The 15,278-nt window shown below is 51.7% G+C and overlaps 1 protein-coding gene across 1 annotated transcript; it reads left to right on the plus strand.

The window, feature by feature from the left end:
- The first annotated feature begins 72 nt into the window (after nucleotides 1–72).
- On the plus strand, nucleotides 73–15,162 carry SHMT1 (serine hydroxymethyltransferase 1). Its single transcript, XM_084640389.1, has 12 exons — nucleotides 73–200; nucleotides 2,969–3,104; nucleotides 4,243–4,388; nucleotides 4,795–4,910; nucleotides 5,154–5,314; nucleotides 6,741–6,822; nucleotides 7,519–7,731; nucleotides 8,700–8,816; nucleotides 10,093–10,215; nucleotides 10,822–10,938; nucleotides 13,067–13,177; nucleotides 13,842–15,162. The coding sequence occupies exons 2-12, from the start codon at nucleotides 3,003–3,005 to the stop codon at nucleotides 14,012–14,014; spliced, it is 1,461 nt and encodes a 486-aa protein (XP_084496515.1). The 5' UTR covers nucleotides 73–200; nucleotides 2,969–3,002; the 3' UTR covers nucleotides 14,015–15,162.
- The last annotated feature ends 116 nt before the right edge of the window (nucleotides 15,163–15,278 follow it).

Raw genomic sequence — 15,278 nt, forward strand, 5'->3', positions numbered from 1 at the left:
CCTGGGCCAATAGCGTGGGGCAGAGGGCGGGACGGATCGCACTCGTGCCTCCGATTGGTTGAGGCGATTCCAAGGGTTCCATGCGCGGGGACCGGCGGCAGCTCGAGCGAGGCGGGGCGAGTCTGAACGTTCCAGTCCCGGGGCTGCCCTAGGTGCGAGTGGATCGAGTCTGCTGCCGCCCCCGGCGCGCCGGGAGCCTGGTAAGGGCGGTGGGTTCCCGTCGGGGCTGTAAGTCTAGAGTAGCCCCTGGGCCAGGTTCACTGGGATCCGGGTAAATTTCTGCCGGGGGCGACCTCAGTTAGCTTTAGCTCCAGCACGTGGGTTGGGGGGGGGGGCGCTGTCTCTCGCCCCATCTGCTGAACGGTATGGGCTTTGTGCCTTGGCTGGGCTGAGCTGAGCTGAGCGGAGTTTAGCAGCAGCTGCCTCTGCCTTTTGCATTGGGGGCTGGGAAAGCAACAGGAAGTTGGAGCCAGGATCTTGATGCTACTATTTTGGGGATCCCTAGAATCATAAAATATCAGGGTTGGAAGGGACCTCAGGATCTAGTCCAACCCCCAGCTCAAAGCAAGGCCAACACCAACTAAATCATCCCAGCCAGGGCTTTATCAAGCCGGGTCTTAAAAACCTCTAAGGATGGAGATTCCACCACCTCCCTAGGTAACCCATTACAGAATGCCTGCCTGTCTCTTGTATGCCCCTAGCACCTCGCTGGCTGGGGTGGCAGAACTGAAGTTGGAGGTAACATAGCAGAGGCTGAAGCAAAATCACTGTTGAGACGGAAAGTGATTTCCTCCCTCTTTTGCAGCAGGACACACAGATCTGGGGTTGTTGGGAAAGTGGGTTTCAAATGCAATCTAAATTTCCTCTTAAATCAGTGACTGAAAGTAGTTAAAGTTCTTGAAGTGGGAGGAAATAGTTTCTATACTCCCCTTCTATCTAAAACAATCTTTTCTCTGAGGCCTACTGCAGATGCATAGGAAAATTATAATTATTTTACTGATTGTAATATTTTATAATTTGAATGGTAGCTGTCTCCAGCCAAAATGTATAACACAGACGCTAGCTGAAGGGCACAAAGTGAACTACATAGTGCTTTTCCTGAAGCATCAGGTGTTGGCTACTGCCAAAGTTGAGATACAGGATCTGATGGACCGGTGGGTCAGATATGATCCTTGGATCAGGGACTGTATCTTGTTTCCTGTATAGCACTGAATAAATGATAAGCTCTTAACAGATAGCATGGTCCAGTGGTTAGGGCCCTAGAATGGGAGGGAGGGAGACACTCAATTCTGTACACCGGCTTCCATTTCTGCCACTTTCTTTGTGAATTTTGGCAATTTGCTTAACCTTGGTTTCCCCATCGGTGAAGTGGAGAGAACAGTACTTGTCCACCCACCTTCTGTAAAGTACTTGAGGATATACCAGTGAAAAATGCTATACAAGAGCTTATTTATTCATTAATGATGATCTGGTCTGGCAGGAGCTGGGATATCAGCCAGGATGGAATGGCCAATCCTACTTTTCCACTCTAAGCAACATCTCATTCTGACTCCATTTTTGCAATTCAGCATTTCTGATATGCAGAATTTACAGTGCCACAAAGAGGTAACAGCAGATTCATGGGGAAATGAAGGTACATTTAGAATTGCAGGGGGGAGGAGCTCTTCTAACCAGCTGTTCCTTTCCAAGCCAGGGCAGACAGATTTCCAAATGGACTTTAGTTATTTGGCATGAGCAAACAAATGCGATTGCCTAATTAGCTGTACATGACCTTTCACTAGCCTTGAGGAGTTAATGTTTAAAAGGAGTTTTTGTTTTTGACTAAGACAGAGGCTGTTCTGTCCCTTCATGACTCGTTGAGAGTTTATGCTTGTTAGCTTATGATCTCCATAGAAGTCACAGTGATGGACTTCGATTAGTGGATGCTTAGCTTTTTGCATTGTCAGGCCTGATTGTCATGTTTACTGTAAATATGGAGCTTGGCATGGATCCAGTGTTCCAAAGTGCTACTCAAAGTGGTGGTCCACAGACCGGTGCTGGTCCACGAGCCATTGGCTGCCAGTCTGTGCACACATTGGAAAAAAAAACTGCCAGTCCCCCACATCAGATAGCTTGAGAAGCGCAGCACATGCTCTGGGCCTTCGACCTGCTCTGCAACCTGTATTCATATTGATCAGGGCCTTGCTCATATGAGAAATCCTGTGGTCTCATATGGGACTACTCCTGCACGCAAGATGCTACTTGTAAATAAGGGTGCCAGAGACATTTATCAGACATGCTGAATTTAATATCTCTTGTATGTATCAAGCAGACTGTCCCTTTAAGTAGAGCAGCTATTAAAAAACAACATACCTCTGTCCAAAAATGTTTTTACTAACTACTGTTACAAGTAGTTCTTAAAATTTCTAGAACTAAGAGTTTGGAGGAAAAACAATGCTTTTCTCTCTTCAGTGTGATTTTAATCACACCGAGTGCTGGCAAATGCCCAGTTTTGCTATTTCCTGTGTAGAGTCAGGTCAACAGTTTCCCCGGTTGTATGTGTGGATCTCTGACCCAGGGACAAGCGAAAGAAAAAACAGCTAAAATAAAGTGATTGTAGAACCACAGCAATTGGCAGGGGCAGGGATAGTCCTGAAATGACACACTTTAAAAAGAAAAAAAAAAAGGACTAGATTTTAAATGGATGGGGTCTCTAAGAATTGTAGGGTTTTCATTATCAGCTTGGTCCAAACCGCACTGAAATACTTTCTTTCCATGGATTTGGATCAGGCCCTGTATTCATAGATTTACTGGGTCTTATAATTTATAAAACTTAATTCACTGCAGGCTGCAAACTGGAACATCAGATCACAGCCTGGGAAGGAATCTATTTAAAAACAATACAGGAGTGCTACAGGGAGCGTTCACCTCTGGTGGGTGGCTGTTTTTAACAGTGCTCTACAAACTGTCCCACTCTGTTCGTTTTCAGACCACGTTACACCAAGCAAGCAACCGCCCCCGGCATGGCTCACTTAACCAATGTCAATGGAGAGCTCCCCAGTGCTGAACTCTGGGTGTCCCATAACAAGATGGTCGTGGAGCCACTTGATGCCAGTGACCCAGAGGTGAGAAGGCTTTTTTCCAGTTTTTGTGGTGGGGAAAGGGTTGCGTGTGTTTTGGCCGAGGGGAAACCCAAGCAATCGCAGCAGGAGATCTTGATTCATCCTCCCAGCTCTGGGACCCATGCAGCCAAAGGGATGTTGATCTTCCTGAGGCAATGACTCGGGATGGCAGGTCAGTCCAAGTTTGGTCATCCAGTCCTGGGTTGCCACTTGCCTCCACTCACCTCATTTCCCATTCCCTCTGCCACATGCTGCAGCCCCAAGGGGGGTGGCAAAGGAGAATGCTTGGTAGCTCTCCTCACCAGTGTCTGGGAGCATCACCTCCATGGTGTTCCCAGCCCCTGCTGCCGTGAGTCTGAAGGTCCCTCAAAACCCAACACTCCCACATGGTGGCCTATAGCTGTGCCACATAATAGGTCTATTCAGTGTCTCATCCCAGATTTCTCAGGCCCAGGGTCTCTTTCCTCTGTGGGATCGGATATTATTTATATGGAAATGAGCATAGCTGTGGCCCTTGCATCTAGCACATTGTTACATGACAATGGAGCAAACGAGAAGGGGCGATCTATAGCCATTAGAAATTTAGATGAGCTGTTACGTTGTCTGTTTCTTTCTTCCAGCCAATTTTCACTGCCATAGTGCCTTGCTCTGTTCAATTTACATGTTCCTCTAAGTGCTCATTTTTGGGAAACATCTAACATGCAGGCTAATGTGTCCTTAATTTCATCGTGTTAGGCCTAGGTTATTCCCCCTGGCACCGCCCTAAATAACTTCTCCCGATCCTGCATATTTACATCTTTCCAGTATTTGTAGATTTGTCTCCGCCTTGTCTACATTCCCCTAGCCAAGTTCTATTTTTAACTGCAGAGAGTCAGCCTCCCTCCCCGGGTCTCTCCTTGCTCTTCTCTGCACTCGCTCCAGTTTGTCAGTATCTTTCTGATAGAATGATGCCCAGAACTGAGTCCAGGGTTCCAAGTTCAGAGCCACAGGAGAAAGGATTCTTGCCTCCCTTGTCCATGGCGGGATGTGTCTGTATTTTTCCATTCTACCATCTGTTGCTTTTTTGCCTTAGAGAGAGTGCCTCCCAGCATCTGATGCTCTGTACAGAACTGATAAGGATGGGGCTTCTTCTCTCTTAAAGGTGTACGACCTCATCAAGAAAGAGAAGCAGCGCCAGAGGCTTGGGTTGGAGCTGATTGCGTCTGAGAACTTCGCAAGTCGAGCGGTTCTGGAGGCCTTGGGCTCCTGCATGAACAATAAATACTCGGAAGGGTACCCAGGACAGAGGTGTGGAATGTGGGGGAGATTCACATCCAAAGGGTGTTCTCTGTGGGTGGGAGAAAGTCCAACCCTCCCTGGCTTGCCTCACTGTCCTCGAGGAAGTGATTGCTGCTCCATTACGGGTCCAAGCAGCCACCGGCTGTAAATTGTTCCTTTCCCAAGGCAGGAACAGACGCACTGCACTTCGCTCCTTGTAGAGTGAGGCCAATGTGGGCTGTCGCCCTGCAGCTTCCCGCGGTTCCTGCTAGGACTGTCACTGCCGAGCCTGAGGAGCATCAGGCGGATCTTCCACAGACCCCTGGGAGAGGGAAGAGGGGTCTGGTTAGCTCTTACTCTGCCACTGGCATTGGGGATGGAAACTTGTGGCATCGCTGATGTGGTAAGACTCCTGCTTTTCTCGTCCGTGTCGTAGGTACTACGGCGGGACAGAGTTTGTGGATGAGCTGGAGATCCTCTGCCAGAAGAGAGCTCTGGAGGCTTACAGGCTGGACCCGCAGAAATGGGGGGTCAATGTCCAGCCATACTCAGGTAACAAAGCCCAGATCCTCCCTGGGAGTAGGAGAAAGGGGATGGCAGAGCCATTGGGACCCCTGCATTCCCTAACTCAGTCATCTCTCCCTGGACTGGGTAGAAGTGTGAGTGCTCAACAGAGGGGACTGCTTTAAAAACCCCTTCCCAAGGTCACAGCCCGGACTCTTCCCCCCCCCCCCCACCTCCGAGAGCAGCGGTACCAAGTACTCTGTGTGCTCAAGGGGCTGCCTTTCGTTGTAGGCTCCCCCGCTAACTTTGCGGTGTACACGGCCCTGGTGGAGCCCCATGGCAGGATCATGGGTCTGGACTTGCCTGATGGGGGGCACCTGACACATGGCTTCATGACGGACAAGAAGAAAATCTCAGCTACCTCAATCTTCTTTGAATCCATGCCCTACAAGGTAAGGGGACGCCACCCGGCTGATTGTGGGGAGATCAGTGGAGGCCAGCAATTGTCACCCCTCTTCCATGCAAGCGACTTACGCTGGCTTCATGCTCTGCCTGAGGTACTGGGATTTCTTAGTGTGCCCCGTATTAGCAAAGAGAGGGTGTGCTATGATGGTGGATACCGAAGGGTTAAATAGTCTTCCTAAGACAAATGGTGATGCTGGAGGCTGATGGGCCACAGCACGAACACTCAGGGCCTGATCCAGGGCCCATTGAAGGTGAGCGGGGGGGGGGACGGGATACGTGTCTTTCTATTGGCTTTGATAGACATTAGCTCAGGGCCTTAACCCTCCAGAGCTCTAATGGCCTATCCAGCGTGTGCCAGCTCTACTGAGCCCTGAATAGGGCTCCGGTCTCAAGTTGGAGGAAGGAGGCATGCAGCGTTCCAACTCTGTGGCCATTGTCCCAAAGCGGAAATAGAACAGAAGCTGGGCCAGACTCTGATGGGTGGGTTAAGCCAGTGTTTGCACTAAGAACCCAGCTGACATGGGTGAAAACTTCTGCTGCAATTGCCCAAACTTCTCCCAGTAGCTTCCTCAGTGAGTTGGAGCTGCATCAGCAATGACTGCAGGATTATTTCAGCAGAGATGGAGCCCCTGATGAAACCAGCACTCACCTGGGTGGAAGTACGAATTAGCCAGGATCTTGCTAAGCTCACATTTATATTCCAATCACAAGGGCTGTGTGAGCTGAGCCTCCGCCCAGGACTCAAGAGATCTGATTTCTGTTGCCAGCTCCGCCAGCGATTCAGTGGGTGACCCTGGGTTAGTCACTTCAATACCTCAGTTTCCCTATCAAATGGGAACAGTGATATTTACCTTTCACAGGTTGGTTCCCAAACTGTGTTAACGTCTTTGACCCGCTCTGTAAAGGTTCCCTCTTATTAAACATGGCAAATTCTCTAGCTGGTGTGGTATTAGGGCTGCCATATTGAGCCTGAATGCCCATTTTGTTACTGTTCAGTAACAAATAGTAATAGTTACTAGGCTATTAATGACTGACCTTGGGCTCTGTGTTCTCAGAGAACAGATGGGGGCCAGTTGCTCCCTCCCGCACTTGGTAACGACTTGCTGGGTGAAGTCACGGGGTCCAACAGCTGACTCGACCTGTGGTTCTTTAATGGAGGATGCCAGGGAGATCAGACCATGGCTGTGCAGAAAGCCAAGCAGGAGATTCTCTGACAACCCCAGGGAGCAGGGAATAGCCACTGCAGACCTGTCATGGAGCCACCGTCATTAACCCTTTAACTCTACGAGGGCTTCACGGGAGAGCTGGGGTGGGCAGTGCTGCAGAGCGAGATGTAGCGGTCTCTCCTCTAAGGCTAGAGAGACATCACGTGGTGCTTACCCTTCATGTCTCTTCTTGTTGCTCCCTTACCAGGTCAGTCCCAACACTGGCTATATCGACTACGACCAGCTGGAGGAGAACGCCCGTTTATTCCACCCAAAGTTGATCATAGCAGGTAAGCGGCTGGGGAAGGAAAAGCAGCTGTCGGAGGCTCTGGGCAGCAGGTAGAATCTGTTCAAAATCCTTTCCTCTAGGCTATTGAAAGATCCCAGCCACAGGGCTTAGTCACTGGCTAGACACTCGGGAGCAGTGTGGCAAATTTCAGCAAACACGCAGCATCCTGCCTTATGTTCCGAGCTGCCTCTGTCCTGATACTGCGGCGACTTGGGGAGGGGGCCTTGTAGTTAGAAGAGGGGACTAGGAATCAGGATTCCTGTATTCTGCCACCACCAGTGCATTGCGTGGCCACCAGCAAGCCACTCACCCCTCTCCTCCGCAGGGATGCACTGGTTTGGATCAGTGAGCCCAAGGACTCTGAGGGGCAGTTCAGCAGCTGCTATGTTGGTGACCCAGTGTCTGTCTCTCCCTAATGGGCAGTCAGGCTTTTCCTGCCACTTGTCTCACCCTGGCCTCTTACAGCCAAATCCTGGGCCCCGCCATGGTCTGGCTCCTGGACTTCGAAATATTTCCTCCGTGTGGTCTTGTGCTAGGAGAGCTGCCTGACTAATTACCCAGGCTTTGGGTGGGTTGTACAGCCATGCTGCCGCAGCTACGCCATTACTGATGCATAAGTTAGCTCCATTAGAACTAACTCAGGGGTGTCAATCACACAGTAGACACACCCTGAGGCTGGTGTTTTCTCCTGGCCTAGGCGTCAGCTGTTACTCGCGTAACCTGGACTACGCCCGCATGAGGAAGATCGCGGATGAGAACGGAGCTTACCTCCTGGCCGACATGGCCCACATCAGCGGCTTGGTGGCAGCCGGTGTGGTGCCGTCACCATTTGAACACTGTGATGTTGTGTCGACCACGACTCACAAGACGCTGAGAGGCTGCCGGGCCGGCATGATCTTCTATAGGAAAGGTTTGGGCCATGGAGCGAGCAGAGGATGAAAGGCTCCGGGCTGGGCCGGGTGGGCCATTGGGGACCTTTGAGCTAGTGCGGAATAGGAGCCAAGGCTGGTGCCTCTTCCCTCTGGCTGGCAGGAACCATGGAAGCAAAGCTTGCAGCTTTCAGAGAACGGGAAAAAGGGCTTGTCCTTCCCATTGCTGTATTAGATCCCCAAACGGATTTAACGAAGTCCCAGGCTGCATGTGGTTAGTGATGCTCCCAGGGTGGAGCTGGACAGATTTATCATCACCCTCTCGCAAAGCTTCTCAGTCTGGGTTCCTCGGCTCTGCCCAGCCAGGCTTCCCTCTCTGCTCTCTCTTCCCTCCACCCTGAGCCTGGCTTTGCCAATGAATCCCAGTTTGCCATTCCCTTGAGATCTCTTCCATGCTGCCCCCTGCCTGGCCCTCCCTGCCTAGGCCAGCTCAGTTCCCTGTATGGGGCTGGGTCAGGGGCAGCAAGGATTGAACCGGGGGCTGTGGATTTTAAGGCTTGAGCCTCTATTGCCTGAGCTAAAAGATCTACCTTCGTCCGGCAAGGCTGTCGCAGGCTCATCAGCCTCAGGCTGTGGCCCCCGTCACCCCTTAAAGGGGCCAGAGCACCAAAGAGTGGGTTACACATTCACCTTTCCTCATTCAAATCCCTCCTCAGCTCACTCCTTCTGCCAAGCCCACCACCCTCCTCTTCCACTCCTGCCTACCACCAAGCTGGTGCCCACCTATTCTGGTGCGCTTTGAGTTTGCAAGTTCCACAGGCCATAGCAGGCTCTGCACAGCTCCAAGCACACTGCTGGGGCGCAGTGTTGTGCTGTCCTGACTCCAGCCACGACAGAGTTAAAACGAGACTGATTAAACCCACCCAGGTATAGAACATGGGGGAAGTCGCATGAAGAACAACGAGTGAGTTAGGCCCCATAGACAGTGACCATCCCCCTTCCCTCCTAGGAGCTCGCAGCGTGGATCCCAAGACTGGCAAGGAAATTCCATACAACCTGGAAAGCCCCATCAACCAGGCCGTCTTCCCAGGGCTTCAGGGAGGGCCTCACAACCATGCCATTGCAGGTAGGGGCCCCGGAGGGCTGCTCAGTGGCTGAACTTTAGCGCTGCACCACCACGCAGGGCCGGGGGGTTTCTAGTTCCAGCCAAAGTTGCAGGGCTTGAAGCAGGAGAAAATGCACTTTTTGCTTAACAGTGCTCCCTGCAGCTGATGGCCAAAGGGATATTTGGCTCCATGTGGGAGTCCCAGCCGGGTCACACAAGCTGGGGAGGCAGGGCCCAGTGCAGGGTCCCATGGATGAAGTGTTAAGGATGAGTTTACAGCCCCCCTAGGACCAGCACCCAGACAAGAGTTTGGAGCCGCCCTGCTGCCCAATATTCTGCTGGTCTCTAGTACTGCCTCTTACCTTGTACCATCTGGGAGCTAAAACTCCAGTATTGAAGGTGATCAAGGCTGCTGGTAGTGCATGGGGATATGAAGGTCAAGGGCTGGCAACCCAGGGCTGACCTTACTTCCATAGGCAGGCCTCAGCATGAGAGTGGGGAGCCCGGACTTCCTGTCATTCTGGGTCAGATTCCTCTCTGCCTCTTTCCTCAGCTGTACCATGGTCCCACAGTTCAGAGGGAGGGAGGATTAGTCAGTTTGCAGCGAGCTTTGAGATCCTCTGATAGCCAGCACTGAAGAACAGCAGAGTATCATCCTCTGGCTGGAACCCTTCTCCCCTGGCCGAACCCCTCCTGTTAATTAGCAAGAGCAGCTTTTTCTCTGTGGATTCCCACATTCCTCTCCCTATTGATAGAAATAGGCAGCAGGTGATTTTCCTTCAATTGGGAGAGTCCAGATCCACGTCTTGGTATTCAATGCTGAGGTGGGGGAAAGATACCACACATTCGAACCCTCTGGCCACTGCGCTGGAGAAATCTGAAATCCCACTGTAGAAACATCCCCCGGCAGTGGGCCCGTGACTGACCCATCAGACCACTGAAAGCTAGTGAGATTTTGGCAGCTGTATAATGGAATTAAATTCCACCGTGGGGTTCACAAGCCCTTGTGCCTCTCACTAGAACTCCTCGTAAGACACAGCTAGCGTAAACGTGGACTGTGCAGCACTGACGGCCAACAGGCGCTTTGTGTGGCGAAGAACAGCTCTGGGACATTGCATTGCTGTGTCTTTAAAGCCTTCTAGCCGTTATTCTAGGCCTGACTTGGGAAGGATCGTTCCTCAGCTTTCCAGGCCAGGGTTTCGTTGTCAATGCTCCAGGTCACTGCTGAGCCCAGGCACGGAGCAGCCTGGCTTCTTGATGCTAGCATAGAGACGTAACGCTTTTCCTTTCTGCCCAGGAATCGCTGTCACTTTGAAGCAAGCCATGACCCCGGAATTCAAAGCCTATCAACGGCAGGTTGTCGCAAACTGCCAGGCACTGTCTGCCACTATGATCGCACTGGGCTACCATGTCGTCACTGGTAAGGACAACTACTAGGCATCCACTGCATTTCCTCCTGAAAATGAGGCCGTTTCTGTTGCCTAGGGCCCGATCCCAACCCTAGTGAAGGCCACAGACTCCCGCTGACTCCAGCTCAGGCTGGATTGGGATGGTTATAGAAAGGGCCGGAGCTCTGTTATAACACAGCCTTTTAGGATACAAGTGCAGGGAGATCTTCCTCCGGCCACCCATCTGGGGAGAGTTTGAGCGCAGAGCTTGGCACGCAGAAATGATACAGGCGTCTAATACGTTGTTGTGGCCCGAGCCATAGACACAGCAGCAAACCTCAAGCCAATAAGGAGGACACATTAGCTACTAGGCCTGTTTCCTTTAGACTCCGGATAGTTCCTGTTCTCCTAGCCCTCCCTGTGCTGGAGCACTTCCCTGCCCCATGGCAGGCTGCTCCACCACCCTGTGGCCCAACTCTTGCTCCCCGCAGTCCCGGGCAGCATTGTGGTTGTAACGGCAATGGTCAGTGGGAGTAGGACTGAGCCTAAGCGCTTAACTTTCAATATCCCAGCCTCAGCGCCTTGACTTCCAACGCACTAGATTGTGTCCATTTCACGTCCTTGTATTCCTCTCCCAGGTGGGTCTGACAACCACTTGATCCTCGTGGACCTGCGCAACAGAGGGACAGATGGCGGGAGGGCTGAGCGGGTGCTGGAAGTCTGTTCCATCGCCTGTAACAAGAACACCTGTCCTGGTGAGGAGGTCCTCTCTCAACTGACTGCTTAGCCAAGTTTGTAGTTTCACACAGGTTGCAGCCTGCTTCAGGGCAGCACCCAGAGAGCTGGGGTTGCTCAGGATCCCTGGGGAAACGGGGCCACTTTGCTAAGTGCCAAAAGACAGATTTAGGAGCCTTATCTTTAGGGCTGCAGATCTGAGCGTCTTGGCTGACAATTGAGTGTTGCTGGCTTGGCAAGCTGTGTTTGGCCCCCAAGTGGCCACACTTAGAACTGTTTTAATCAGTGAGGGGAAGAGACTTCATTGAAGGAAGAGGTAGGGTCAAGCCAGACAAACCTCCTCTCACTTGAGAAACCTGCCCTTGGTGGCGGGGCCAGATCTCTGCTCTGGGGTAAGATCCCAAGAGGAGGAAGGTCTGAGGCAGGCAAGAAGGTTTCCTACAGCGTAAGGACTGAAAAGGGGCCGGTGGCTCTGTTCTCTGTGTGTTCTGCTGAAGGCTGGAGACCCACCAAGGACAGCACCGGGGAATGTTTCTTCAGCATGACTAGGTTTTCCTTTCCCAGCGTTAACCCCTCACCTCCCTGTGCCCTTGGGGTTCTCACTTGTGGGCTTGTTCTCTGGTAAGCACTTTGGGTAGATTTACTCTGAAGTATTGTTGGTAAAGCTAAGATTTAGTCCTGGGTACTTTTAGTAAAAGTCATGGACAGGTCACTGGTAATAAACATTCACAGCCAGTGACTTTTACTATAAATACCCATGATGACTAAACCTCTGCTCCTGGGGCCCTGCTGTTCTGGGTGGCCCCTGCTCTAGGGGTGGGGGCTGACTGCCCCTGCTGGCCCGTTGTTCCAAGTCACCTAGGGACTGCTCTCCCGACAGCCCTCAGGGTTGCCCCCAGGACATGCTTGGGCATTCCCCGCGATTGCTGCCCTGGCTGCCCCTGGACCGTGGCTGCTCAGGCCGTCCCTGGGGACGGCTGTACCGGCCGCTGCTCAGGCCATCCCTGGGGCCGCCCAAGCAGTGGCTGGCCCCAGGGAGGGTCCTGGGGTCAGCTGCACCTGCAGAGGTCGTGAAAAGTCTTGGAATCCGTGACTTTCCACAATCTCCATGACAGAATCGCAGCCTTAATTTCTGGATGAACCAGCTTCACACTGATGCGTTTGGTCTGTGGCCGCAGACCGTGCCGCAGTTCCATGCCTAGGACCAGTTCAGGAAGCTGAATTCAACTCTTCTTCTCTGCCTCCTGACCTTGGAAACACCCGGCCCCTCAAGTTCCACACCCGGCAGGGGTAATTTAGGCTTTACTCTAAGTTCTCTGGTGCATGTGCCAGGGAGGCATTAAACCAGCACATGCCTAGCTCCTCTGCAGACAATCCCATATTAGAGTACTTGTTTGCCTGCTGACCTCACCCCAATTACCCCTCTGCCCTCCACTGCATTGCGCTACACTCCACCCCTGAAGTGGCTGCATTTCCATGCTGGAGCTGCCTGTATAAAAGGGACTACATAACCATGTACTATTTAAGCAGGTGCTCTTGCTCTCTCCATGTCTGATCAGTGTGTCAAACCAGTGGGATTGGGGGAAGCCTGTAGGTGCAGGAGCTTTGTAGGCTGGAAGCAGGGGCAGGCTTCTCTCCCAGCCTCCATGCTGCTGACAGCAAGTCTTAGAATGCAGCGGGGAGACTCACCTCACGGCCTTGCTGGCTGGAGACATTTCCCGTGGGGAGCATGGGGGCTGCTCTTCCTTTCCTTCTTAAGCTCTGGTTCATGCTGGGGCTGAAAGGGAATTGGCACTGGCTGATCAGGACCTGGCTTGCTGTTCCCACCAACCCAACAACAGTTAAATGTACCTCTTCACTGTTGCTTCCAGGCAATTGGCAAGGTCACGGCCAAGTCTTGGGGCTGTAAACCTAGAGGCCAGTGGCTTTCCTGTTTCGCCATGCAGCCTCCTTATGAGAGCTGGGCAGAGAGGCGCATGTGGAAAACCCCAAACCAAGCCAGAGAGAGCTCTAAGATGAAGGATCCCACCCTCCTGCCTCTCCCCCCGAAATAACTCCAGCTAAGACCACTGGTCATGGGACTAAGCTTGCTCCTTCCAGTAGTGCTTGTGGGAGCATGGTTCTCCTGACAGAGTCCTTTTGACACAGGTGACAAGAGTGCCTTGCGCCCAAGCGGCCTGAGGCTTGGGACACCAGCTTTGACCTCCCGGGGATTCCGGGAAGAGGACTTCCAAAAAGTAGCTCATTTCATCCACAAAGGTAAGGCTGAGGCTGCTGCGCTTGGCTGAGCAAGGAGGAGCTGTGGCTCCAGCAGGTTCCAGAGCAAAGGTTTCTGCTGTAGAGGCCTAAGCCAGCTCCTCTTGGGACTCTGCTGATTACACTGGGAGTTGGACCACGCCCTGGGTGAACACTAGATTTCAGTGTGGCTCTACTGAACTGAAGGATCCTGGCCAGTCCCTGTGCTGTGTCCACTCCTAATCTAACTTGCCCATTTTCCAACTCCAAGGAGCTTTCCGAACGGTTGGTGCCACAGACTCCCCTTTGGGCCTGTAGTAACCTGGCACTAATGGTGGCTGCTGTGATGCACTCAGGCCTGCTCTCTGGGCGTCACCCTGTGGTGGGAACAACCACACTTCCGCTGAGAGCAGCGGATCCCATGCAGGCTAGGCCCAGCGTCCTCCTGACTCCTCCCAGTTGCATTTGCTAGAAGAAGGTGTCTTCAGCCCACCAGCATGGTGCACGGCAGCAGGGCTGGCAGAGCTTTATGGGAGCAGGATACAGCCTGCGCCATGCATTCAGACCCAGTTTACCCTCCAATGGCAGGGGCTGGAGAGCTAACGGGTTTGCGTTCCGTGGGCTACAGGGAGGGAACGACTGTCAGTCTGAGCCGCCCTCTGGCAGCATTAACCAATTGTCCACACAGGGATAGAGCTGACGCTGAGGATTCAGAACGACATGAGCCCCAAAGCGACGCTGAAGGAATTCAAGGAGAGGCTGGTGAGCGATGGGAAGTACCAGGCGGGTCTCAAGTCTCTGAAAGAGGAGGTGGAGACCTTTGCTGCTGCCTTCCCACTCCCTGGCCTGCCTGTCCTTTAAAACAAGGCAGCAGCTGCACCCAATCCAGAGCTACCAGAGAGCTCTGGGGAAGCAAACTGGGATTGCGGTGCATCCACATCCACTAGGAAAGCATCTGTTGCCATCTGACAAGCCAAGAGAACTAAGAGAAATGTCACTCCCCCCGCCCCCACTTCCGTTAACCTCCTCTCTCCTCCGCTTTGTGATTTGTTCCCACAAGGCAGATGGCTTTTAAAAAAGTTTTTAATTTTTTACCCGCCTCTCCCCCTAGGCTACCCCTGTAGGGCGCTGCCCCACACTTGTGGGCACGACCAAGGGGCTGGTAAGCCTCCCTTTAGGAAAGGGGTCCTTTTCTAGTAACTGTGAACGGTGCAGCACTTAACCCTTTTCAAAGGATTGAAATTGGCACCTGATATTTAATAAATCAGCTGCTTTTGTAATGAGGACAAACAGGATAGCTCTAAAGTCCAATTTCTGACAGATCTGCAAAAGGTGCTGATGCATCCCCACCTCCCACTGGAGTCAAGGGGGGCTGCAGATGCTCAACTTATAGCTAGCATACTTCCAAACTACTGATTAATGGAATGCATGAACAGGCATTGCTCTGAGCCAGGGATCTATGCTATATTTTAAAGAGAGTCTCAGCAACATAAGCTGTTATATTCAGATTTCCCATGGGAGCCACTTAACATACAGTCACATTTTGTATTTAAAGGTTGCAGTAGGAAAGCATCAGACTTTACTACCTTAAAATATGTCTTGCTAGTTTCAGAATAGCTAATTCAGCCTTCCACAATCCCCCTCTCCATGAGAGAGAAACTCTGACAAGCAAGTCTCCATTGTAATCATGATTGGCAAACATACTAGTCCAGGTGCAGTTTTGCAAGACCGAGCTACTGAAAGAAACACATTTCTGGTGCTTTTATGGCTCCAAAGCACACACCACAGACTTCTCCTATTCATCAACGTTTTCAATATTTCAAGCTACCACGTCCAGTCAGTTTTTCAAACATCTGAGCCCAAAGCTTTGTTAGGACCATTTTTTAATAAGCACAGTCAGATTAGAATGTAACCACAATGTATGACAAGAATAAGCTTTAAAAAATACAACCAACTTTTTCTGAATTTCAAAAATATCTGAACCCAAATAAATAATTTTTTTAAAAGTACATTTCTCCTACGATTCATTTGGTGTTAACATCGGTTAAGCTCTTGTGCAGCCACACCTACATCACTACACACATTACAATATGCAGCTTGGATTTCTTCCAGGTGACACTCGGTC

Source organism: Lepidochelys olivacea, assembly GCF_965140295.1.
Source record: "Lepidochelys olivacea isolate rLepOli2 genome assembly, chromosome: 10".
Lineage (NCBI taxonomy): Eukaryota > Metazoa > Chordata > Testudines > Cheloniidae > Lepidochelys > Lepidochelys olivacea.

Coding starts and splice junctions, on each gene's coding strand:
- SHMT1 (XM_084640389.1), top strand. CDS start 3,003: ATGGCTCACTTAACCAATGTCAATGGAGAGCTCCCCAGTGCTGAACTC. Junction 3,105..4,242: donor TTGATGCCAGTGACCCAGAG/GTGAGAAGGCTT, acceptor TCTCTCTTAAAG/GTGTACGACCTCATCAAGAA. Junction 10,939..13,066: donor TAACAAGAACACCTGTCCTG/GTGAGGAGGTCC, acceptor CTTTTGACACAG/GTGACAAGAGTGCCTTGCGC.